At 38.7% G+C, this 27,341-nt stretch overlaps 1 protein-coding gene and 1 long non-coding RNA gene across 4 annotated transcripts; one reads left to right on the top strand and one right to left on the bottom strand.

The window, feature by feature from the left end:
• Positions 1-1,324: 1,324 nt before the first annotated feature.
• Positions 1,325-16,643, bottom strand: CIMIP6 (ciliary microtubule inner protein 6). The gene is made up of 5 exons (XM_034427269.3): positions 16,447-16,643; positions 12,334-12,544; positions 11,558-11,711; positions 5,305-5,420; positions 1,325-3,593 (listed from the first exon to the last, which is right to left on the bottom strand). The coding sequence occupies exons 1-5, from the start codon at positions 16,503-16,505 to the stop codon at positions 3,207-3,209; spliced, it is 927 nt and encodes a 308-aa protein (XP_034283160.1). The 5' UTR covers positions 16,506-16,643; the 3' UTR covers positions 1,325-3,206.
• Positions 16,644-16,713: 70 nt separating this feature from the next.
• On the top strand, positions 16,714-27,341 carry LOC117671404 (uncharacterized). Of its 3 annotated transcripts, none has more exons than XR_015732767.1 (4): positions 16,714-16,856; positions 19,229-19,288; positions 23,961-24,003; positions 26,928-27,341. It is a non-coding gene; the product is annotated as an uncharacterized LOC117671404 (long non-coding RNA). The 3 variants fall into 3 exon arrangements; XR_004592839.3 differs by having other exon boundaries at positions 16,714-16,860; XR_004592838.3 differs by having other exon boundaries at positions 16,714-16,865.

Genomic DNA, 27,341 nt, shown 5'->3' with positions numbered 1-27,341 from the left:
CCTGTTGAATAAAAGCACGATTGAAGAATGCAAGACCATTAAATGAATTCATTAATATGTGAATCTGTATGAACTCTGATCTACAGGTGAGGTCCCACTTCAGATGGAGATAGAGTTAATTCTACTAAAAGCAAAGTATTCTTGGTTGTAGTCTGGTGTCTGAAAATGCCTTTTTCTGAAAAGTTCACATAGCTCTCTTTTTCCTGCTTTTTCAAAAGCAGATTCACCTTCAATGATGCTTTGAAGCAAATGACTAGTGTAATCGTATGACTCTTTTCTGAACTGATTGATTTACTGATATACTGCTATTATTATTAACAATATTATATATATTGAACTGCTCATTTGCATTATCCTCTGGGACAGTTAGTGACCTAGTCACTTGTTTCTTTCTGGTAAAGGCCTGGCAGCTTCATCCGATCTCCCAGCATGGGAGAAAGCAAAACCCTATCAGTGAAAATTCAGGATGGAATCTGCAAATACTCAAACAGCTCTTTCACATTCAGGTCTTAGTTTGGATTTGGCTACTATAGATCTTTGTTCCCCTGAGTGGAATTTTGCTTTGTGAACAGGGAGTATTCTTACCTCCACAGAAAACCCCGTTGGCCTTCAAATGTGTTCCTGTGATGAGGAAACCAAAGGGAAGAAATGACATATGGCATTTAGAGCTGCATCAGGATGTGTTATGTGTCTTCTGCCACAAATAGTTTTTACTAACTCAGATAACTCAGATAATCTTTAGAACTGTGTCATAGGGAGTGGTCAATATTCCTGTTATTCTAAACAGCTGCCGTCTGTCTTTGTCTGAAGGAGATAGCTTTGTGAGGTGACATTGCTGTCAAAGCACCCTGTGCTAATAACTTATCAGGAGGGAGGGTTGGCAACAAGACAAGCAAGGCTCCATAGTGCTACTGAGTCTTGGGTGATTTTTGCTGTTCTCCAGATTTTAAAATGAGTGAAAATACATAAATAAGTAATACAAAATTAAGTAACACAAAATTAGTACAAAGCTACATCTTCTTCCTATATTATCACATGAAGACAAATCACCCCCACCCATTTCTTATTAAAAATAGTTGAAGGCTCATTTGTAATTAAAAATACATGGGAGGATACCTGTTGGATCAAGCTACTGAATTCTTTCCTGAAAAGACTTCTGATTTGTAGTAGATAGTACAAGATTTTTTTTTTAAATTTATGTATGCTTAACCTTGGCCAACTTATTTTAATTATAGTGTACTCTGGATTTTCAAAGATACCTGATTCCATTCCTTACTCAGCTTCTGCAATTATGGAAAATACTACCAAGCACAAATATAACTACCGGTATATGATATTTTTATGCAGGCAAATACTGTGTTTGGATTAAGATTTGGATTAACTCTTATCAAGTATATCAATCATACATTGGAGATGATAAAAGTGATCAAAGCACCTTTTCTTCCCTGTATGGATATATAAACAGTACATCCATATATTATGCATAACATAACATAAGCAGTTTTGTAAAAGAGACAAATACATACAGAGTATACATGTAGCATAATAGCAATAGCAATAGCACTTAGACTTATATACTGCTTCACAGTGCTTTACAGCCCTCTCTAAAGTGTTTTACCCCCAACAATCTGGGTCCTCATTTTACCGACCTTAAAAGGATGGAAGGCCGAGTCAACCTTGAGCCGGTAAGACTTGAACTGCTGAACTGCTGGTAGCCAGCAGTCAGCAGAAGTAGCCTGCAGTACTGCATTTTAACCACTGCGCCACCACGGCTCTTATAATGGGCAGTAGAGGTCCTAAATCTCTGAATTTCTAATAGTGTGCGTGAACAAATGAAAGGCATTATTTTTATAGATTATTTATAAACTTTTACAAAGAATTTGTCTGATCACTGTTAATGTAATATAATTTTATCTGATTCCAGACAGATCTTTTTAAAACCCTCCTAAAAAGACCACCGGAAAGTTTTTTGCAAACATTGCTAAAAGTGTTATATGCTGTATATGGCATGATACGGTAGTAAGGTAATGACTGGGATAAATCTATAAATATTTTTAAAACTAGTCTGCAGCTGTAACGAGATCAAATCCAGTTCAGGAAAATATTTTAGCAAATGTAAAGGTTGTTATAGAGGTGTTCTTCCTGGCTTCACTGAACAATGGAACACAGTTTACATTCTTGTGAACTTTAGCTGTCACATTTCCTACCAAAATAGCAGTTGCTTCTATTAATCACAGAATGACGCCATCAAGCATCTGAAAATCATATTTCTTGCACCAAAATATAATAGCCTTGCATTTTTTTAAGGATATGCGCTTTACAAACATCAGATGGATTCCTAACATGCAACATCTTACTAAACAATCAGAATGCTATGGCGAAATATGGAAAATATCAGGATTTTTTTCATACTTGGTACATTATTAGTGGTTAATGGAGTCAGAACTGGTATTCTTAATTAGATATTAGTCTTTCCAGAAAATCATTTTCCACACGTGTATGCATAACACCACACTCTTAACAATTGTTGATAAGAAAAACAAAGAAGTCTGGATAGCGGATATGATACAGAGAGCCATATTCATATGGCCATATACTGTAAGCCATATAAGAGCTGTGGTGGCGCTGTGGTTAGATTGCAGTACTGCAGGCTACTTCTGCTGACTGCCAATTGCCAGCAGTTTGGCACTTCGAATCTCACCAGGCTCAAGGTTGACTCAGCCTTCCATCCTTCCGAGGTCAGTAAAATGAGGACCCAGCTTGTTAGGGACAATATGTTGACCCTGAAAACTGCTTAGAGATGGCTGTAAAACACTGTGAAGTGGTATATAAGTCTAAGTGCTATTATTACATCGCAGTACTTTACCTGGCGAAAGAACTGGAGAAAATCACAAAGTACAAAGACCTGCAAACAAATAGAACTACTGTGGCAAAAGAAACAAAGACAGTTTTAATAGTAAAAAGACTTGATAGGTGGCTAAAAATGCCAAATCCTATCTAAACACTTGGCTGACTAAGCAACAAACCATAATAATTGCATTAGTGGAAGAAAGTAAAAGATTCATAGGGCATTTTATGGACATCTAGTTTATATAGTTATAAAAACATACTGCGTTACAATTATTCTTTTGAACAGTTTGCTGATGTCAATCTGTGTTTAGTGATATTGAAATAATACCAGGCAGACTGTTGTCATCCAGACAATTCTAGACTACTTGAGTGTCAGGTATTGATGGTGCAGCTTCAGAAAGAGGAGGTAACAGGCTCTCTGGTTTACTAGGGGAAATTGTTTTCGATGGGCTAAAAGTATCATTCACTTTGTCAGTTTGAGGAAGCTCCAAACTCTCCTGGTCCATTTCTGGAGTTCTGGGGTCTGCCTTGGTTTCCAAATTCATTGCTGGTTTTGATAAGTGTGCATCAGAATGTGGTGATGACTTCTGGGCATCGAATGAATCAACGTGGACTGAGGTTACACCATTTTCTACGGGGGCTCCTTTTTCTGATTTGAGGTCCTCCAGTAAGTCTGGCCCCTGAATAGAAGGCATTATCTTCCTGTCTGGTTTTTTCTCTGTCAGAACAATTGTGCCCTGTTTCTAAAACAAAATAATAATAATATAGATATTAACTGGGGGAACTTAAGTGGGGAGGTACAACTACAAGCAGAATTAATTTATAAATTCACATTTTGGAACAATATCCTTCTTGTCTCCTCTGGTTCGCAACCTACATTTTTCTCAGCAGAAGAATGATTTGAGCCATCACATCTTTGGAACTACAAAATCCGCGAAGGGTAAAACAACATATGAAAAGAAAAATGCACCTCCCAGATTGGACTTCCCTTCTCCTCAGTTCCAGGGTTCTCTTGCTCACAGCATGTGTGGCTTACTTCTTATTTTTGTTGGGCACTAAATTTCATTTTTTGCTATGTCCATATGGATACAATTCTAAACTGTTTGCTTTTGCACTAGGAAAAATTTATGACTGGTTCCCAAATGACTTTGACCATTACAGTCACAGGAGAACAATAGGATTATTTTTTTAAAAAAAAGGAAAAGAAAATAGAAAAAAAAACTTAATAAAAGAAATTGTATTCAGCTTCTCATAGATTGCCTCAGATAAAAAAAATATTTAAAAGTTGATTGGTTTGAATATTAATCTTCTGATTCACTTAATTGATTGTTGGCCCTATTTTCTTCAGTTTGTTTGAATCTCCGTGATCTTTCCTTCAGGTAAGACTTGATTTCTTTCTCATCTATTTCTTTTTTACCTTAGTTTTTGAAATAGTACCTAGCATTCAACCTCCTAATCTATGGTTTGTATTTGTATCATACCTCAATGTTAAATATTGTAGGTACCCAGAAGCACATTCCACAATTTAGTTTTCAGCTTTCTGTCACACTTCAGTAAAATCAGTGGGAGAAAAAAAGCCAGGTTAGAACTATGCAGAGTTGACTGAGCCTGGCTTTTAAAGGCTGCAGTTTTTAGGTGTGAGACTCAGATTTAGGCACCGCTATTGTTTTTTAATGGCTATTTAAAAAATCAAGGACATTTTTATAATATATCCTAAGAAATTATCAGAAATTAGATTTTAAAAGGTAATACATTTGCTTTAAAAGTCATAAAACTGAATATAAAAAACAATTTTGTTGGTATTATGTTTTAAAATTAAAGCATGTTTTTTTCATGCAACTGGAAATTTTTAGATTTAACTGTTTTGTAAGTAAAGATTTATTTCTCTTTAGCTGAAAGGTAAAGTTATTACAACATTTTGGAAGTTGCTTTTGTTTGCCTTGAAATTTTTTTTAAAAAAGTTTGGAATTGGGGATGACAGTCTAGTTCAGCACAGTTCTACTAAATTCACTGAGGCATGTTTCAGGTAAATGCAGCGTTAAGGCCTTTCTGTAATATGATGTGATTCAGGTCAGTTATTGTATGATTATTGTATGCTTCAAGAGGAATTGGTGATGCTTTTGAAGGAAAGAAAACAAGGGTGGAGACTTGCATAATAGAATTGATTGTTGTCTCCCAGTATTAGCAACTCCCTCTCTTTTGTTTGTTGCTGTTTTGCCCAAGGAACTTGGTTAAGGCAATGAAATCGCAGTACAGCAATCTCAGTGCTTGGTACTTCTTTCTAAAATCATGGGGCCACCGAGACATCAGGTATACTAATTACAAATGTCCAGCAACCTTAACATGAGTGACAACATTCCCTTGAGCTCAAACAATGTATTGGAGACTTTGGAATAAACACAACCTTCTGGCTTCCTGATTAATGCGAATAGCACAGGATGCACATTGCTTTACCTTTCCTTGAAAGGGGATGCAGGGAGTTTCTCTGGCATTATAGCTACAATTGAAAGTGAGCTGCTCTTGGAAAATTCTCGGAAGGCGACTCGGCAGTTGAGGAGATGCAAGTGGAACTGTGATTAAAATAACAACCACAACAGAAAAAAACCCTCACATATATGGTGGCAATTAAACATATCATATACTTTTCAATAAATGTGCAATAACATATATCAGATGCCTCAATCATACACAACAGAATAAAGTTAGTACAGGTAGCCTCACCTTACAAGCATTTATTTAGTGGCTGTTTAAAGTTACAACAGCACTGAAAAAAGTGACTTACAGTATGACTTACAGTTACAGTGACTTACAGTTACAGTGACTTACAGTTACAATGACTGACTTACAATTACAGTGACTTACAATATGACATAGTTACAATGGCTTACAGTATGACTTACAGTTGATACACTTATGACAGTTACAGCATCCTGTGGTCATGTGCTCAAAATCCAGAAGCTTGCAACTGGCATGTAGTTGTGATGGTTGCAGTGAAACAGGGTTGTGTGAATTTTTGCAACCTTCTGACAAGCAAAGTCAATGAAGAAACCAGATTCACTTAACAGCCATGTTACTAATATAACTGCAGTGATTCTTTTAACAACTGTGGCAAGACAGTTCATAAAATGGGGCAGGATTCACTTAACAACTGTCTTGCTTCGCAATGGACATTTTGGGCTGTGGCTGTAAGTCAAGGACTACCTGAACAGTAGTGAAAAGAAGGAGGGATTTATGAAGTCCCACATTCAGAATTCTCTTTCTGCTATGGAACTTGCAGTATATCCTAAACAATTGCCTCTCAAAGCCAGATTAGATAGGACAAAGTGTCCTGCAATGTCATTGCAAGCAACTCTTTGTGTTTTGAACGAGCTAATGCAGTATAATCTTCTCCCACCTGCATGTTTAGCCTACCATTTCTTCCTACTTATGATATTTAGGTACCATTCAGAGGAGGAAATTGTTCAAGAGTGAATATTTGCCCTCTCTCTCATTCTCTCTGTCTCATATATACACAAATACAAACGCACATGACAGATACTGTAAACCCACTTCTGAGTTATGATGCTAATTTAACCTGTTCTGTAGCCCAGGGTTGTTGTGAGGTCTGGGCTCCTTAGACAAAGAGTGGAGTACAGGTATAGTATGTACATACAAGTGGCGTATAGTGAAGTCTTTTCCCAGAGAAACATGCATGGTCTCTCCTAGTTAGCATTTTAGAAGGCCTGGGTACATTTTTATTTCTGCCTTAAATTTAATTAATTATTATGTTGTGCTTGAAAAAAAAATAGCAGCTACTGATGATTTAAAATACATGCATAAAGCAGGTAAATAAATCCCAACGTACAATTTTTGGGAAACTGATGCTGTTTTCTATTTATGATGAAATTGCAAAGGTCTTAGTTTATACGCTTAAAGCTAGGTTGATGGAAAAGAGTTGTATAATAAATTTATAAAGCTGTTTTACAATGAGGCAGTCCATTACACATTCATTTTACTATCCTTTAGATGTCAACTCTGTTACTTCTCTGCTCCAGTTTTTGGCAGCATAATTTTTTCTTTACACTTTCTTTGTAGTTTTCTTTCAACTGTTGTTCAGCTTTGTTTTAGTATTTTATTTTATTACTGTAAGTGAAATGGATGCCATATTTGATTACTAACCAAGGAAGTGATAAAATACTGAATATACTATAAATTTGTTATTTTGTTTATCACAGTACTCCCAGTTCTGATTGGCCATAATTTCCAAAATTGGTTCTAAAGTCTTTTGCTAACTCTGCCACTTCAGGTCCTTTGTAAACGGGAATTCCAGACTATGCTTGAGATAGAATAGAATAGAATAGAATAGAATGGAATGGAATGGAATGGAATGGAATGGAATGGAATGGAATGGAATGGAATAGAATGGAATAGAATAGAATAGAGTTATTTCCTGCTTAGGCAGGAAACCCTACACCACTTCAGACAAATGGTTATCCAACATCTTCTTAAAAACCTCCAGTGTTTCCTGTTCCAGATATTTCCTGGCAAAGAATATGCATCTATACGAAATTATCTCTCTATCTCAAAATTTCTCCATCAACAGCAAAGAACTAGTAGAGGAATCACTGGGGAAGGGGGTGGCGGCAAAAGTCTTCTTAGGCAGAATATATAGTTAGTTTATTTACATATTGTATATTCATGCTTAAGTCGTATTATGATTGTCTTCCAGTCGTTCCATCAGCTCTACCCAGAAATCCAACAACTAGAGAGGTCATCCTTCCTAATTGCATCCTTCCTAATTAGGGGTGGGTTCTAAATTTTTTTACTACCGGTTCTGTGGGCTTATTTTGTGGGTGTGGCTTGGAGGTCATGTGACTAGGTGGGCGTGGCTAGCTGGTCAGAGTCATTTCTGGAAGGTCCTCGCACTTACGACCAGTCCTCGCATTTACGACCCGACTCATTTGTTTTCTTTTAACACTGATCAGCTGTAGGACGGCCCTTTGAAGCCCTGCGGCAAGAGTTTAAACAGTTTTTTTCCCTCTAGTCATCAGCTGGGACTCAGGAGGCAGCAGTAGATTGGGGGTGGGACCAAATAAAAGGTAAGAATAACGTGGGGGGGTGGGGGGGTGGGAGGGCGGGGGGGGGAGAACCGGTTCGGTGATGTCATATCGTCCCCGCTACCGGCTCGGTCGAACCGGACCAAACCGGGAGGAACCCACCACTGTTCCTAATCAACTTCCTCTGCTCCCCACACCAATAGATTGATGTAATAAGATTTGCTGCAGTTATCTTTTACAATATAAGTACATAAAATAGGTAAAGGAAACGTCCTATTTGAATCATCATACCTCTTGATGACTACATGAGCTTACACAAAAGTTAACAAACAATGGGAGCCACCTTATTAAAAATAAATCAACTGAAGGCATTATGAGTCTATAGAGAGAAGATGCAGAGGGAAATATTTTATTCTAGCAATTTCTGAGCAAAACAATAGGCAGCCAAGCTCTTTTAATATGTAAGTTTTGCTCTACACATATTTTTAAAGCAGTAAGTACCAGTAGCATTCTGAAATGGATTCTCTAATGTAGAGTTAAACCATTAACATATTTTTTCTGTTTAAGCATAATTTACTGATGATGTGTGATAAATGTACATGGCAAAAGACTATCCACTCATGAGAATACTCAGTTAAGAAAAGTATGTGCTCTCATTTAGTAAATTTAATTGATGTCACAGAAAGATTGGGGAATTCTCATTAAAGATAAAACAAATTTCTGTTAAATGAGAATGCATTCTTGCTAATTACATGAACATAAAAGGACTTGATGCATCAGTGGAAGATCTAACTTCAGCCTAATTTTCATTGTAAGAATTTCCACAGTCGGCAGGCACTGAATGATTCATCCAACAGTGGCCAGGATCCATCATGCTTAGCATTTGAATCTACTTTACTGTTTTAGGATTGTCAAATGAGTTTTTATTCATTAAATAAATACATTTAAAATGGCAAAATTTAACACTATTTAGAATTTGTAACATTTGTCCTCCTATACTGCTCCAACACGTCTTAGAGCAGAGTTATCGGGATTAGCTTAAGAGTGAAGCTAAATCAGTTCCTGGGTTTTCATCCCTTGTAAAAATGCCCATGAAAAAAATCATAGCTGTGCTGGGGCTCTTGTTGATCTCGAAATAAGGATCAAAATGTTAACTTGTACTTTCAGGTTAACTTTCAAATCCTATACAATCTGAAAGAACAAACTATAACTGTTTACACAGGATATCTTTTTGTGATTAGCCGATTAAGGAAAAGTTTCATCAAGTTCAGCATCTTCAATACAGGTTCTTTTTTTGTTTCACTAAGCTGTGGCCAAGCATCTTGCTACATTCAGAATACTTCAAAAGTCAGTAGAAACATTATGGTATTGTCAGCAGAAATGAATGTCTACACCAGGGGTGTCAAACTCAAGGCCTGCGGGCCAGATCAGGCCCACAGGATGCTTAGATTTGGCCCGTGGGGCTGCCCTGGAAACACCAGCCTATGGTGTCTCTGCCGGTGAAAATGGAGCTTGGAGGGCTGCATGCGGGCCTCCCAGGCTCCGTTTTGGGCCGTAACTGCCTTCTTCAGTGTTCTGCCAGTGAAAACAGAGGTCAGGGGTGCTGTGCTTGAGGAGGCTCCTTGGGCCCCATTTTTGGCTGCGACAGCCTCCTGCAACCGTCTGCTCCCCCGAAGCTCCATTTTTACTGACAGAAGACTGCAAGAGGCTGTCGTGGCCAGCGCATGGCCCCTTGGGCTCCGTTTTCATTGGCAGAGGGCTAGCAAAACAAAGTAAAAACATAACAAAAAGAGAAATGTTTCCCCTTTTGCATTTGAACATGCAAGAAGGGACAGGAAAGGGGAAAGGGAAAGAGGAAAGACAAAGAAAAGGAAGGGAAGATGGGAAGAGAGCAAGGAAAGAAAATTTAATTAATTAAATTAAATTAAATTAATTAAATTTATATGCTACCCCTCTCCGAAGACTCAGGGCGGCTGAGGAAGGAAAAATAAGTAAAGAGGGGAAGGAAGAAGAAGAAGAAGAGGGCAGGAAAAGAAGGAAGGAAGGAAGGAAGGAAGGAAGGAAGGAAGGAAGGAAGGAAGGAAGGAAGGAAGGAAGGAAGGAAGGAAGGAAGGAAGTTTATAATGTGAGGGAGGGTCTGAGGGAAGTCATGCCTTAGCACTTGGTCACCAGAGGTGCCCCTTACACGAGTGACATTGAGTTGGCCACTCCCATCCTGGCCTCACACACCCCAGCCATGCTCCCCCCCGAGTGCCCCGAGATCAAACACAACCCTGATGCAACCTTCAATGAAATCAAGTTTGACATCCCTGGTCTACACCATGAAATAATGATAGTATCCCATCTACTTCAACAAAACAGAAAGTATGATAAATTCTAGTGATCAGACAGGAAGTGGCCACTTTTCATTGAAATTAAACACCCTTTTGTTCTGGAGAATGGAATAAAAAGAATTTTTGATTTCCTTTCTCTCCTTTTCCTGTGAGCAGACTGTAATGTTGACATATAAGTCTTGCTTTAGGGTCATTTTTAGAGCAGAGTCTTTATGAATTGTCTTAACATAAGCAGGCCATTCTGGTTTTTATGTTTCAGTCCTCTGTGGCTTGTCTTCTTTTCAACTGTCCTAATCTTGCTTTGCTTGTCCTTGAGTTATGAAGGAATGCAAGCCACCATATTTGGAAGTAATGTATGATGGGGCTGACTCTCTGGCAAGGAAGGTTAGAATTTCTTCCTCCAAGAAAAGAATAGTTTATGACCATTGCATATTATTAGCAAGGTTGCCTGCCCCATTCCACTAACCATCATCCATCTATAGCCCAATATCAAAATATATGGCCTTTAGAGATGGATGAAACAAAGAAGTTAAAACAGGCTGTGAAATCTGCCTGAAATGTATAAAGATGCCATTGTCCAGTGGTAGAGAACTTGCTTTACAGGTAGAAAGTCACAGCAAAGGGCAAAATGGCTCTGTATTGGATAAAAAGCAACACGGTAAACCTACAGCGGACTGCAAATCTGAAAGAATTTTGATCTTCAATGCATCATAAGAATGTAAAAGCTACACTGGGTCATCTTTGCATCCCAATTAATCCAGCATTTGATTCTTTTGGTGGTTAATCAAATGGTTCTGGGAAGCAGGATATGAGCATATCTATGGACAGATATAGATTAACTTTGTTATGCTTTGCACATTGTTTTTCTATTTTATTTGGTGCATGTTTGTACATTCAGAAAGTAATGCCTCTTGAGACTCAATTGGCATATGTTTCAATGATATCACTACCAGTACCATACAGAGTAATTTATTTGAACAACATCGTTCAAAATAAGCCTTATAATATATAATAAAGGAAACAGATGTTTCGCCTGTGAAAAGGTGACAGTGGCTAAATGGGAACAGAGGAAGATTATACAGTACAATATTTTGGACAATGTGCAATTGGTGTTTAGATTATGGGAATTTAGTTTTATATACTGCTCTAGGATACAGCAAATACGTTTGGCAATTGTCAGAAAAAAGAAACCTCCAACAAGCAGTACTAAATATTAGCTGGCCATTTTTGGTTCTAATCATATCAGGGTTAGGCTTTCTTTACTTTTCATAATAGTAAAATTAGAGCAGTCTTTTTTGATAACAGTAGAGTCCACTCCTTCTATCACTGTAGACTTACCTATTCCATATGAAGGCTGTAACTTAGAGGGATGTTTAACAGGCCGAGACAAAATACAGTTTGGCTTCTGGAAATCATTCCGGTGAGTGCTCTGCGTGTCATAAGGTGGTTTAGGACGTTGTACAGTGGGCTCAAAGGTCGGCCACCAATGAGACTTCACAAACAATAAAAAGAAATGAGTTCATCAATATCACAGTTATAGAGAAACAAGAATTGAGATTCCCTAGGGAGAAGCTATTATGTCAATTATCTAAGCCAGGTTTGGGGACAATTCTAAAGATTACTTTACCAGTACAGGCTCAAGTGTTCTCCCCTTCCAGCTCCCATCACAGAAAGAGATAAGACTTTTTTTTTTTCATTTTTAAACTAAGTTAAAATTATTAGAAACTGGGAAACTGTGAAGTCTGCTCCTCCCTTAGGCGTGCAAAGGTGCTGAGTAACTTTGAGTCAGTTGCTCTCGCTCTCTCTCATCCCAACCCACCTCACTGGATTGTTGTGGGGAAATAGGAGAAAGAAGCATTGTGTACATTGCTTTGAATTGAGAAATTTAAAAGAGAATACAATTTAATTAACTGAAAACTTAAAAAACTAAAACAATTTAGAATCAGCACAGGCTACTTTCACAAATCCTAATTTAACTAGGGTTAAATTTCAAATGTGTTCTTACAACTACGCTGAAGCATTGAAGGGTATGTGTGCTGGAGTCCAGATTTTGCCTGGTATCATTTGTATGAGTTGGCTTCAATTTCATTTTATAATAGTTAAACAGTGAGCACCTGTTTTGTTTTTGTGTCCTCTGTTTCCATATATAATACTGGCTCATTTATAAACTTGGTATGCATTTTAAGTAGCTTTGCATGTTGTGGTTGAGGATTATTGCGCCATTCCAATAAGTATCTTTCTTCTTTCTTTGGTGTACGTTCAATCTTGTCTAGAATATTATTTCTTTTTGGGACTTCAAGGTTAAATATTCTGAATGTATCTGGGCTAAAAATAAGAAAATGTGGAAGAAAAAGAAGAGGTAGAAAAGGAGGAGAATGAAAGTTAAGGTTAAGATTGGGGAATGCTTGTTTTCAAATAATAAAGGCAATACATTATCCATCTGATGTACAAATTTAGGAATGCAGGAAAGTATATATTGAAGCATTAATCAAAGTAATCTTCTCCATAGTTATCACTGTTAGTTGTAGTCAAAAACATCTAAAGCAGGGGTGTCAAACTCGCGGTGTCACATTGCTGTCACATGACGTATTGTGACCTTTCCCCTTCACTAAACCGGGTGGGCGTGGCCAGCACATGACACATCCGGCCTGTGGGCCGTGAGTTTGACACCCCTGATCAGAGGATACTCAATAGAAAAGACTGTTACCTGTGGCTTTTAACAAGAGATACTTTGTATTTAATCTGAAAGTTCTGCATATTGTAGAAATGAATTGATGCTAAAGAATGAAATCCTTGCTTTTCTTGTTCAATTTCTAGTACTGTAATATACCATGATCCCATGAAATGTGTAGTCACATGGTCAAGGCAGATTTGCTATGAAAATTCCCAAAGCGATAATTTCTATTTATTTTTTTTCTACTTCTTAAAAGCAACTAAAGTGAAATATAGAAAAGGACTTTTTTAAAAACTGGAAACTTTCATCCATGCTACTTCTCACATTTAAATTACTGCCTTGTTGAAACCAATAATAACATTTGTCCAGAGAAATTCAAATCCAGAAAATGAAATGGGGGAAAGTTTAAAAATAACCCACTCTCCCAGCACTTTAATCCAGTTTGCCTCATTGGTATGACTCAAATCATTAGTTCGATACAATCACAGACATCATGCTTTTTAGGCAAGTTTCCATAATTACCATGTCATGTTACATTATTGTAGTTGAGTATGAAAAACATAAAGTTGCTTTTCTCTTTAATAAAAAAATTGTATTGGTTAAATTTCCAGACTGAGAAATTTTCTGAGTTAGAACAATTAATCAGTAGAACAACTTGCCTCCAGAAATTTGAGAATCCCCAAACAGGATCTGTTTCGGGGCAGTGCAAACTCATCTAGTACCAAACATGGTTAAGTCCCAGAACCAGAGGGGCTCAAAATCCAAAGCCACTTAGGGTTTGGTTGAAGCCTTTTGTTCCCCATCCAGACCCTCACAGACTCCAGACGCTGGATAGGACATCCATAGCATTGCTTGATTGGCCAGGGATGGAGATGTACAATTGGGTATCGTCAGCATATTCATGATACCTCACCCCATGGTGATGCATGAGCTCATCCAGTGGTCTCAGATAGATATTAAATAGAAGAGGGAAGACCACTGACCCATGTGGCACCCCACATATCATGGGCTGAAAGTGAGATCTCTCCTCCCCAATCATCACCAACTGGAACCAACCCTATATAAAGGAGGTGAACCAGCACAATACTGTGCCACCTATCCCCGTTCTTCTGAGTCAGTCCAGAAGGATAATATGATCAATAGTATTGTTGGAAGAAATCTCCTTCTAGGTTCTGCTCCAAGTGGGGAAAAAGACACTGGAAACATTGAGACTGCTTGGAAAGATGGTTTAATGGTGGACAGGATCACATGGCTTGAGTTCCTGAACAGAAAAGGGGCAGATACAGTAAATCCTCAGGTTTTTATGCTCTCTCTGGCTCTGCATTTCTTGGGGCCCAGAAAGAGTACTCTGATTGGTTATCAGACTCCCAGGGGGTGGGGGTCTTGCTGGCTGATGGTCACATGTGCTTCCCAGGTCACATGTGGTGAGTTTCTGCTATTGTGTAGAGGGCTAATCCTATCTTTGTTGGATCTTTGGCAATTCCTACTATGGCTGTGCCTGAAGGAGGTAGATCTTTGTTATGTAGAATAGACTGGCCCAAGCCTTAATGGCCCATTGACAAAGGGTGGGGGGAAGGAAGGTGGGAGCTGATTTGTCTGTAAAATATGCTTTTCCATTTCTCATCCAGGGAAATATAATATTCTGCCTTTTTCATATTTCCTAAACTATTTCACTCTTCCAGGAAAGGGGTGGGTGCTAACTTCCTACAGTATGGAAAGCCAACAGGTTTGGCTTGCCTTATCCTAAGGCAAGGATAAATGCATTGCCACCACCTTGCCCATGCCAGAGATCATCCAAAAGCACAACCAGTACCATTTCCACCCCCTCTATCCACCCCCAAGGTCTGAACCTTGACTGAAAAGGATCCAGATAATCTGCTTAATTAGTTATTTCACGTAGTATAAATGTCCTGCAATTATTCTAGATCATGTCCTGTAATTATTCTAGAATTCTGGGAGTTGAAGTCTACGCATCTTAAAATTGCCAAGTTAGGAAATGGTTCTAGATATAGTCAATAACATTCCCCTGATGTCATTGGTACAATCAGAAGTACCAGCAATGCTAGAGGCAAGTTTTGATGTTAACAATGTCAAGGCTTATAGTTGAGTCTCTTAGCTATTCACAGCTCTACTACAGAACTGCCAGGACTGTCACCTTCTGAGCAACAAGAAATCAGAACTATCCCTGCTTCATTCATTAGAAGTGGCTGTTCAGGAAATCCTTCTTATAAAATACATGAGCCTGGCTGTCTCCATTCAACATTCCTCCTCCCCCCCACCCATGTTTCCCATTCTTTCTCTCTCTTTGTACCTCTTTCCCTCCCTTTCCCATCAATTACAGCCTCTTACCCCCCCAGCCTTATTAATGACTTCCTGGGAACATTCCAGACATAACCATCTCCCTACTATTCTTAGATTCATGATCTTATCAACAGCCTCTGACACAGTAGGGCAACTCAGTGTCTTCATCGCCTTGGCATATATAGGGTTTGGCCTGAATCTCTTCCTCTAATTGCTTTTATCGCTTCCCAGCCAATTCCCCTCAAACACCCTCCCCAACTTTCTTAAGATAAGGTCTGGCATCCATCTCCATGCCTGATTATCTGAAAGCTCAGATGACCCCTCCCACCATGCCATGGCTCTTAGTGAGCCCCTGTTTCCTGGTAGATTCCATATGCGGTAGACTAGAAATCATTCCTCCAGCATGACCATGCTGGATGGGGGCAATAGGTCTTGTAGTCCAGCACCTGCAAAGCACCATGTTACAAAGTCTACTTTTGATGATGTATTTTCTATAAGACAGAGAGTATAAGACATCACAGGGCAATTTTGGGCATTTTCAAGGGAAGAAGCTGGAATGATTTTATGATGAATTCCCCATCCCACCCCATCCCCCGTGACTGTGCCGGCAAAAACCACTTCACCTGTCCAATTTCTGCCTTATTTATTTATTTATTTATTTATTTATTTATTTATTTATTTATTTATTTATTTATTTATTTATTATTTATTGGTTCAATTTATATGCCGCCCTTCTCCGGAGACTCAGGGCGGCTTACAATGCGTTAAGCAACAGCCTTCATACTTTTGTATATACCTGCTTAGTAGGGCTTCCCCCCCACCCTCCAAGCAGTGTTCTTTTTTATACAAAGTCAGTTTATTGCCCCCACAATCCGGGTCCTCATTTTACCTATCTCGGAAGGATGGAAGACTGACTCAACCTTGAGCCTGGTGAGATTTGAACTTGCAGTAATTGCAGGCAGCTGGCAGCTAAGTGCTACTTAACAGCACTTTAGTCTGCTGCGCCACCAAGTCACTTGGTTTCCTTTTACCAGCAAAATATGCTGCTGTGTTTGGTTTGTTTGATAAAGCAATAAATTGCATTCAGCTGCTTGTCTCCAAACCCTATAAAGCTTGCAGAAGAATAGGTTCCCACAAACCAGGATAAAGATCATTATTTTTTAAGAACACTATGTTTTGAGGCAGAAACACCACACAACCCACAACTCACTCATGGGGGGCACTTCTGGAAGACCCAAATCAGAACACTTACTATTGATGCAGAGGCCCTCTTTTCCGCCGACTAAATCTGGTCTCTATCAACTGATTCATGAGGGTGGCCCAACAGGATGGGGGAGAGAGAGAGAACTGGGAGAAAAGGATCCAATATACAGCTCCCTGCAGAATGGCAGGGCCTGTAGTTTCAAATTGTAGCCCCAAGCTTTAATGTTGAGAGGTTGCTTAGTGACCAAGGCCCAATGGGAGGCAGAGAAAGAATGTAAAGGGCGGAGTCTAAGCAACAGACAACCTACCTTGGCCAAGTTTGAATAGTGCCATGTGGTTGAAGGAGAAAAGGAATACCCAACTGTTTTGAGTGTCAGCTCCCCCATTCAACATTAAACTTTATGAAACTAATTTCTGAACAGCTCAAGACAGAACTGCAGTGTAACAGACAGCACAGTGGCATGTATTGTTAGTAGTGGGAGTAAAATAATATTCACCGTGGTTTTCCTGCAACATATCTATATATCTATATATCTCTCTCTCTATATATATATGCCTACATAGTACACTTTTTAATAGATATACCGGTAATTGCTATATCTCTCTGGCTCCAGTAAGAGGCTTCAGCGGCCTTAATCTCCCTGCATGCCTCTCAAGCCTGTTCTGCATTTTTTACATTTAAAAGATAAATGTTTGAATTAAAAAAAATAAAAATAAGCTGACATGCTTTGAGGCAAAATGCCTGCCTCCAACCTCTTTATTTTCCAGAATTTCTCTTGTCCCCAAATGGGCCCAATAAAAATAAAATAATGGGTGGCTGCACCTTGGCATTTTATTTGGCTGTGTGTAAAAAAATGACGTCTTCTTTAAGTTTTGTTCAACTCCTAGTAACTTTGTGAACAGATTCCTGCAAGGGTTTTTTTTCCTCCAGCAGTGCAGAAGTAGCTTCCTATTGCTTTCTACCATTTTAAGAAATATGTTTGTTATGCATTTTTTTTAAATGTTCGGTGTTTGGTATAAGATTGTATATTTTAATAAACTTTAAACCTTAAAATTCCACCAAATCAGATTTTTTAAACTTTCCAGTTTACCCTACAGCCCTTCAAGGAATCTCATCCAAATATTAACTATGCTTCACCCTGCTTACCTTCCAAGCTTGCCTGGAGCTCTCTTAGATGGCAGATAATATTTGAGTAATTCTGTGCTTTGCTGTTTATTCTCCATACTGCAAATGGTGGACTTAGTTTTCTGTACCATTTGGGGCATCTGCCCAACATACTCTCAATATCTTAAATTATCCACCAGTGCAGGAGACTGGGAACTTCCCAGTGATGTACTTTTGCAGGTCATGGCTTAGGAAGCATCTTGTCTGTTCACCAGAGGAGAATGCTGAATATAAACTAACCAACCAATTTGACGCAGCATGGTTTCTGTATCAACTAACAATGGTTTCCAGTGTTTTGGGTGGGATTTCCTCAGGTTTACCATGACAATTGAGACCTTTGCAGGCGAAGTATGTGCTCTATCACAGATAAAAGATTTGCTTTTTCATAAATGCTTGTTTTATTGCATTCAATAGATCTGCTTTTGGGTTTTATGACAAAGTTGGGTTTTAATTGTTTTCAACAGTTTATCAAGAGTGCTGATTTTAGAAAAGATGGGATACAAATCTTATCTGCTAATTCATAAGCAAATAAGTCTGCCTTAGTTTACTTATTTATAAAATCGTAAGAGTTGGAAAGGACATTGGTCCAATTCCCCATACTCAGTGAGAAATTGGTCCTTGCTGTTCTGAATTTTTGCTACCCTCTCCTTTTGTTGTAGCTTAACACTCTTAGGAATGGGGTGAGGTCCACGGTAGACAGTTTAAGGTTAAAGTTTTGGGGGTTTGAGGATGTAACATTAGAGTCAGGTAGTGCATTCCAGGCATTGACCACTGGATTTAAACCACAGCATTGCACATTCCGAATGAACATTAGAATTTTTTTCAACAACAAAATTAGTTTGGCAAAGGCTCTTGATATTTAAAGGAGTATAAGCCTCATTGGATATATTCAAGGAGTTTGAATGTCTTTGAAGATTCTCCGTCGTCCAGGTCATGGTTGTCTCAAAGATGCTTTTTTCTGATTGAACTGATGAAACTTCTCTGATGAGAAGCAAAACGTCTTCAAGGAAAAACAACAAAAATCCAGTTGCCTTTGAAAAAGCATATTTGGGACAACCAGATTGAATTGACGTTTCTCAGAGATGTTTTACCTTGGGATTTTGCATTGAGCAAGCAGTTGACCTGATAGACTAAACAGCCTTCCCAACTCTGTGGTCCTAAACAATGTCTGTCTTCAGAGTCTGTTTTTAATCCCCAGAACAGAGACCCTCAACTTTTCGGACACCAGAGACCAGTTTTGTGGAAGACAATTTTTCCACAGACCGGGATGGAGGTTTTTCTTGCTCACCTGCTGCTCACCTCCAACTGTATGGCTTGGTATCAATTTATGTCCTGGGCAGGGGACAATTTATGTCCCCTGCCCTAGAACATCGTTACTATTTTTTCTTGCCTAGGTAATCTCTCTCTCCTTTCTGCATGCCTGGTTACAGGGATCCTCTTTAGTGTTCTGCTCTTAGGGAACATATTTATCATATGTTATCATATGAGAAATCTAGAAAATCCACTGAGAAGGCATTCTCAATGTATAATGGAAATATGGAGTTAATTATATGTATTTGTCACAACAACAGCTATAAGTAGTCTTGTAGTCAGAAGAATGATAAAAATAAATATGAATACTTTTTGTCTCTGAGCTATCTTTAAATGAATTTGATTCTTCCTTTAGATGTTAGAAGACTACTAAGCAGGGTAAAGATTGCCGAGTACTTGCCTGAGCTATAAAAAGGTCAGTGACATCAGAAAGCCTCATAAATCTTTGCCAGACTTGAATTAAAAGAAATCTCAGTATCTGGGTTCATTTTGCTTAGACATAATTATGCTTTTATTCCACACATACTCTGAACTAAACATAATTATGATTTATTTTACATTATGGAGCAATAGAAAACTCATTTTCCAGTGTTCAAACAATATTGCACCATTCATGCAAATGTGGGGCAGTTCTAAGCACGGTCAATTGTTGCTCATTGTTGCAACCTGACTGCTGCAATGCTTTCTACATGGGGTGAGGTTAGAAAGAATGTGTAAATTGCATCAGGAAAGGATAACTGATATTTTCTAATAATACTAATATTTTCCAAGCCGGAAAATATTAAAAGAGACTCATGGTATCTTGCATTACACATTATCACAGTGGCGAGATTGGCGTATGCTCAACTTTGGAAAAATCAAAATACCCCATCAGAGGAGGCAATTATAAAGAAGATTTTAGAATGTGCGGAAGCAGATAAATTGACTAAAAAACTAAAAGACAGAGACCAAACACAAACATGTTTATCTTGGGAAAAATTTTATATGTGGTTAGAGAAGAGGAAATTATAGCCCAAACTAGATGAGGAATTGTATCTATTGAGAAACTTATATTATACAAGTAAAGTGAGGTCGGATAGACCTAATTGATATGTAAAGGTATACAAGTTGTTCTGTCTTCTCCGGAATATAATATAGATATACAGTACCGAATATTAGGTTATTAAGGTACTACATATAGGTATGCTTGATTTTTTTGTTGTTGTTGTGTTGTCTTGTTTGTTATTTATATTATGTGTTGTCTTTCTTTTTTAATGGAAAATGTAAATAAAGATTATTTTTTTTAAAAAAGGAAAGGATAACTGAAATGCCAAGTTTTTCTATGGGCTTTTTTTTTTTTTTTTTTTTTTGGTCACTGGGTTTATTGTTTTTATCATGTAAATGTGGTTTTGTTTTTGATTATAAGCCGCCCATAGTTTGTTTTATGATAAGTGGCTAAACAATTTATTAAAATAAATAAATGAGGCCATATTTAAGGACTGCCCAGAATTTTCAACTAGTGCAAAACAAGACAAGTAAGGCTGATAATAGGTAAACTCAGTGGTGCGATTCAATTTTTTTTACTACCGGTTCTGTGGGTGTGGCTTGGTGGCCGTGGCTTGGTAGGCATGGCAGGGGAAGGATACTGTAAAATCTCCATTCCCTTCCCACTCCAGGGGAAGGTTACTACAAAATCCCCATTTCCTCCCAATCAGCTGGGACTTGGGAGGCAGAGAATAGATGGGGGTGGGGCCAGTCAGAGGTGGTATTTACCGGTTCTCCAAACTACTCAAAGCTTCTGCTACCGGTTCTCCAGAACTGGTCAGAACCTGCTGAATATCACCTCTGGGTAAACTGTTATTGAGAATTTCAACCAGTGCTTAAAGATCCATCTTAGTGCTTTCCAAACTTTGCACCTTTAGGATGTGTGGATTTCAGCCCCCAGAATTCCCCAGCCAGCTAGCAGCAACTATTAAGAGATCCTCCAGCCAACAATAGAATCCTGGCACTAGGTTGGTTGTAATATATTCTCACACCAGTGCTGCTCCCACCCCACTGAACAGAGAACAAAGCACTGTGAAGTGGTATATAAGTCTAAGTGCTTATCAGCACCAGCCCCATCTGAGTAGCCAAAGGAGGTAGGGCAAAACTGCAGGCAGCAGCCACAGCTCCCATTGCCCTCTGAAGATGAGGGCATGGAATTACTGCCTCCTCCCTCCCAATGCAAGAGCTCAACAGCCTCAACAGCAAAGAGAGTAGAACAAAGGCGCTCTGTGAGACTGCTTTCATGGAAGGAATCTTGCTCTGCTAAATGAACTACACGAGGGCCATTTCTATTAAAATGGAGCAGCAAGCACAAGCTCCCTGTTGACAAGAAACCACCAGTTAATTCCCACTCAATGTGCCTTAACTTGTAAACCTTGCAACCCTGACTCTGAATCTGGGTTGGCTGATGAATCTACCACAAGCTTGACCCTTGGACTTCACCTAACATTCCTCCTATGTACCACGTTGATTTGGAACACTTGTAAGCCAAACTAACTGAAGTTTTGGGAGAACTTACCTCTATATTGTAAGTGTGTGCGTTTGCAAGCCTCCTTTAGTAAAAAGAACAAAACCATACCTTTGTGTATTTGTGTGTCCTTGGCCTGGAATAGGATACCTGCCTATTTAGAAATAACTGGCAGTCAAGGATTCTCAGTCCTTCGTGGTAAACCTAACTGGAAAACCAAAACTATGAATGCTAATACTACTTTTATTATAGGGTAACAAGCACAGAATCTTGAAAATCTGAATGTGCCTCTCCTAGGGAGGCTCAAGTCAGAGACATTTTCTCAAATTACATTTCTGCTTTGGACTCAAGTTTCTTTTATCTGACCATTATCTTGGTTGCAATTCTTTCTCCTGTTCTTCAGTTATTCCTACTGCTCAGTCACATACAGCAATTAAAACCCTTCATGTACCAGGCCTCATCCACATTTAATTGTTTCAGAATTGTCTCCCTTTGTTATGTTCTTCATTCCCGGTTGGTAGAGTCTCTTCAAGCAACTCTCATCCAACTATCTAACCTACACAATATCCCAACAAAACCTCACTCTCATTGTCTATAAAACTGATAGCCTTTCCTAAATATCATCTTAAAGAAAAGAAATTGCAAGAGGTTTTGGGTTGTTTTTCCCCCCAAAGTAGGACTAGCGGGACCCAAAGTAGAAATCTACCAAAACAATAGAAGCTCATTTGATTATTTTGGGCTGCCTCCTAACCAGAATTCTCCATGATATTGTGGGCAAAAGTTAGAGGAGAAATGATATATACACCATCTGGAGCTCCTAGAAGAAAGACAAGTAATAAATGTAACAGATAATTAAGTAATTAGGATTTTCAGTACAGTTTGCATATTTTTAAATTATCAACCTCCTTTCATACACCTGCTCCCAAATTGCCAGTGGGATGTTTTATTTATTTATTTATTTATTTATTAAATTTATATCCCACCCTTCTCCCCGAAGGGACTCAGGGCGGTGAACAGCCGAGAATTAAAATAACATACAATATAAAAGTTAAAATAATTAAAAATAAATTAAATTAAACGGCTGCCCCAATTTAAAACCCCTAGCAATACAATTAAAAAACCCCTAAAACCTATTCAGGCCAGGCCGGCTTGTTGAAATAAAAACGTCTTCAGGGCCTTACGGAAAGTGCGGAGATCCGGAATCAGCCGTATTCCGGGAGGTAGCTCATTCCAGAGGGCGGGTGCTCCCACAGAGAAGGCTCTCCCCCTGGGGGCCGCCAGCCGACATTGCTTGACCGACGGCACCCTGAGGAGGCCCTCTCTGTGAGAGCATATTGACCGGTGGGAGGTTATCGGTAGCAGCAGGCGGTCTCGTAAATACCCTGGCCCTAAGCCATGGAGCGCTTTAAAGGTGAGAACCAACACCTTGAAGCGCACCTGGAAGACCACCAGGAGCCAGTGCAGCTCGCGCAGGAGAGATGTTATATGGGAGCGCCATGTCGCTCCCGTGATCACCCGCGCGGCCGCATTCTGGACCAGTTGGAGCCTCCGGGTGCTCCTCAAGGGGAGCCCCATGTAGAGAGCGTTAGCGTAGTCCAGGCAAGAAGTGACGACAGCATAAGTGACTGTGCATAAGGAATCCCGAATCAGAAAGGGGCGCAACTGGCGTATCAGGCGAACCTGATAAAAAGCCCCCCTGGCCACGGCCGTCATATGCTCTTCTAAAGACAGCCGTGTGTCCAGGAGGATGCCCAAGTTGCGAGCCTCCTCTGTGGGGGTCAGTGACTCGCCCCCAATAGCCAGCGATGGCGCCAGCTGGCTACATCAGGATGTCGGCATCCACAGCCACTCGGTCTTGGAAGAGTTGAGTCGAAGCCTGTTCCTCCCCATCCAGACCCGCACGGCCTCCAGACACTGGGACATCACTTCAAGGGCATCGTTGGGGTGGTTTGGGGTGGAGATGTTGTGTAACAATGGACAAATGTTCATGGACATGTGTATAGGCAAATAGAAGAAGAAGAGGAATGCTAAAATATTTCTATTTCTCCTGTAACAAAAACCAGTTGTTTGTTTAGGCACAAATCCAGAGGAGCCTGGGGGTTATGAATAGGATGAGGACGTAGTTATTGACAAATTTGAAATTAGAAGAAAAGAGCTCTGAGTAGCTAATAATTGTCTGTGATCAGCTATTGAATTAAAAACAACTTTCACTGGCTGATGTTATCTGTGAGTCCTAGATTTACAGCCATAGGCATTGCTGGACACCTATCACTTGATGTCTAAATAGATCTGTAAATAGTAAAAATAGCCCTGATTAATTCCGGGCACATGTTGAAATGGGATGAGAAAGACAGAAAGGCTGGTGTTTTGGAAGACTACTAAATGTCTTTAGGCCTTTACAAACCTATTTTATGCTGTTTTTGTAAACAAGATTTGTGATTTAGGATAAATAGATTTAATAGAGAGTTTCTAATCTAATTGTTTTCTGATGGATTATCATTTATCATCAAAAACATTGTTATTAAAAGGTGTATTTTATGGAACTACTAATGTCATGAAACCATCACTTTTATTTTTTCTTTTAAATATAAAACAGAATTACAGGAATGCAATTTTTGTGGAATAGTGGCGAGGAAGTGGTGAGTACTGAACCTATTTTAACTGTATGTAAAATTTTACCTCTTTCAAGGTTATCAAAAATAGCACTTTTTTTCCTACTCTGGGTTCTATTTATATATTTATAACAGTACACATAACAGCTAAATTTGTGTGTGGGAACAGCCACCTGGGAGTGATTTTAAGTGCTCTGCTGGCCTTCAATTAGAATCATGGCTTTTTCATTTCAGAAAATATTATACTGTAGGTCTGCTACAGTTGGTTACTTGAAACAGCCAAATTTTATACGGGGTGAGAAATTGGTATCATCAAAGCACAAGGTTTTTTAACTGCATTAATGCAGCCTTATCAAAAATGAAGTGTGTCTTCTGACATTTCTCCAGGAAAGGTAAAATATATACGGTGAATATAGTACAATGGGCCACGGTGCCTTGAATTTCATGTGATTCTAGGCTTTAAATACCCAGTCTATATGGTTTCAGCCTTGAATAGGATTCCTGAATGTCAGGTGCTAGTAGCACATAGCCACACTTTTATGATTAGCATAAGCAACAAAATAGTGGAAAAGTAGAAAATATAAAATATGTTCTCTATTTTATGAAAACTTATGAAAATAGGTAACATATTTCCTGCGCACCTAGCAATTTGGAAGCATGAAAATGCAAGTAAATAAATAGGTATCAGTTTGGTGGGAAGATAACAGTGTTCTGTGCACCTGGGCGTATAGTCATGGGGACCACATGACCATAGAGCTATCTTCAGATGACGTTGGCTCCCTCGGCTAAGAAATGGAGATGAGCACAGCCCTCTAGAGTCAAAAATGACTGGACAGGGGAAACCTTTACCTGTACCTTTACCTTTAGAGAACATATGCTTATTTGTTTATGAGATGTATAGTCTTCAGAATCCATTTCTTTATAAACCATTGGATTAAAGGTTAATGTGCAATGGTTTGTAGTTATGAAATTTGCAAATAACACTGAGTACAAGATTTAAACCAGTTAGATAATCCAGGGGCAGCAAGTGGAGGCTGGTGAGCTAAATTCTAGCCTAGTTATCAGGTTTGTTGGCAAAAAGATGACAGAGGTGCTATGAGCTCCCACAATGGACAATATTTTATTTTATTTATTTATTTTATTTTTCAGATTTCTATACCGCCCTTCTCCTACCGGACTCAGGGCGGTGAACAGCTAAATATAAAACATTCATACACAAAAGTTAAAATAGATTTAAAATAATTAAATAAAATTTGGCCCATAATTTAAAACATTTCAATTAAAATCAATATCAAATTTAAAACCAACCATAAAATCAGGACAGCCCGGCTAACTGAAAAAAGTAGGTTTTAAGGGCCCGATGAAAAGTCCGGAGGTCTGGGATCACTCGTATCTCTGGGGGTAGATTGTTCCAGAGGGTAGGCGCCATCACAGAGAAGCCTCTCTCCCTGGGGGTCGCCAGCCGACATTGTCTGGCCGACGGCACCCTGAGGAGGCCCTCTCTGTGGGAGCGAACTGGCCGGTGGGAGGCAATTGGTGACAGAAGGTGGTCCCATAAGTACCCCGGCCCTAAGCCTTGGAGCGCTTTAAAGGTGATAGCGCTTGCAAAGAGAATAGGATGCTATGCCCTATTTATCACAGTTAAGCTGAAGTCTCATTGCATCTTTGCTAAATACATCATCTAGAACACGGGTGTCAAACTTGCATTGTCACTGCGGCGTCACATGACGTATCGGGACTTTTTCCCTCTTTGCTAAACTGGGCACGGTGGAGCCAGCATGTGATGCATCCGGCCCACAGGCTGGGAGTTTGACACCCCTGATCTAGAATGTAGATGATGTAATCTATGTGAGAATACATACATTTGTTCTCACTATCCAAAGCTAATTCCTTTTTAAAATCCAGGCAAGCTATTCTGTTGCAGTCCAACAAAATTAGCAGATTGACTGTTCTGTCCATTTCTCCATTTCTTAAAAAGTAGAATTGATGGGTGCTAGATTTTAAAATTTTAATGATGGGTACTTGATTTCAAAATTCAGATTACCCAAGGGAAAGTACAAAACTATGGCTACATGTTTTGAAAGGAAGGTTAAACTAGTTTATTTTTCTATCAGCTGTTTTCCAGATATGTGAAACAGATTGCAGATTCTCTAACAGATTGCAGAATTTTCTAGCTAAATAATCTGCAAATAGTAATTCTGCAAAACACCAGGTTGGCGGAGGTTGGGCTTGATAGACTTGTGTAGGTTAATTCCATCAATATTCAGTTATTACCCATGATCACAACATGGTTTTCTTCTTTGGAAGCAGATGCTTCAGTAATGGGAAGCTGTTGACTCTATACATGACTTGCCCATTGTGGCTAGGCAATGCTGGAGACAGATTGCTGAAGTCATTGAATCCTGGTGGTATTATTCAGTTGGGTTATTTATTCTAAAGCACCATTAAAGACATTAGGACATCTCTGTCATGTAAAAGTTTTGCCTTTAATGTGTGCTAATGCATTTGGCATCATTAGATAAATGAATGTTTAATTAAATACAATAGTCAACACAATAAAGCTTGCTCACCTGTATTACAAATCAAAGCAGTATAATTTATTATTTATAATATTATTGTCCATAATATTCTAGAACAAGATTTAATCTTATTACACTATTTCTACAATGTCAGTATTAGTACAGCTGAGTGATCTTAAAACTATAGGTGAGAGCTCCATAATAAAGGCATCAGGTAGTTTAAAAAGTTAAGATGGTGACTATAGCCATACAATTGAAGCCCTAGCCTCTTTTTCCTTTTTATTATATTGTTATAAATCTTGATACATTATATTGTTTCAATATTTCAATAATTGCCCTATACTTACTATTATATTGCTTGCATACAGCATTGCAATTCTGATTAAAGGAAATTATGTAGTTTTATTTATACAAGCTTTTTTTCCAATGCAGCTTTATATGACTGACAATAATGTTGAATATTATTTCATACTCCCCGCACTCCCATGGATCTAACTGTTTAATACCTTCACCTGGATGTTACCATTTTTTCAAGAGAGAAAAGGCTGATTGATGGGATTTTACAATGAAGGTGTCACTGCTGTGGAATCTTTGCTCAAAAGAAATGTAGCCAGGGTTTAATTTTATGCTTTTAGCAGTAGCTGAAAATTGTGATGACAAATGTTATTTTTCTAAGTTTAACTGCATAATTGGCTACTTCTGTTTTCACTTTTTTAGAAGTTTTCCTTTAACCTGTACTTCACTGTACCGAAAGTTTAATAATTTAGAAAAAAAATTATTAAAAGCAAAATTAAAACATTTTAAATGCAGACATTCATTTCTGCTTATAATAAAAGGTGTGTTGGG

This window comes from Pantherophis guttatus, chromosome 1 (assembly GCF_059756535.1).
Source record: "Pantherophis guttatus breed Tessera chromosome 1, ASM5975653v1, whole genome shotgun sequence".
Classification (NCBI taxonomy): Eukaryota; Metazoa; Chordata; class Lepidosauria; order Squamata; family Colubridae; genus Pantherophis; species Pantherophis guttatus.
This window is presented reverse-complemented; position numbering and strand designations above follow the sequence as displayed.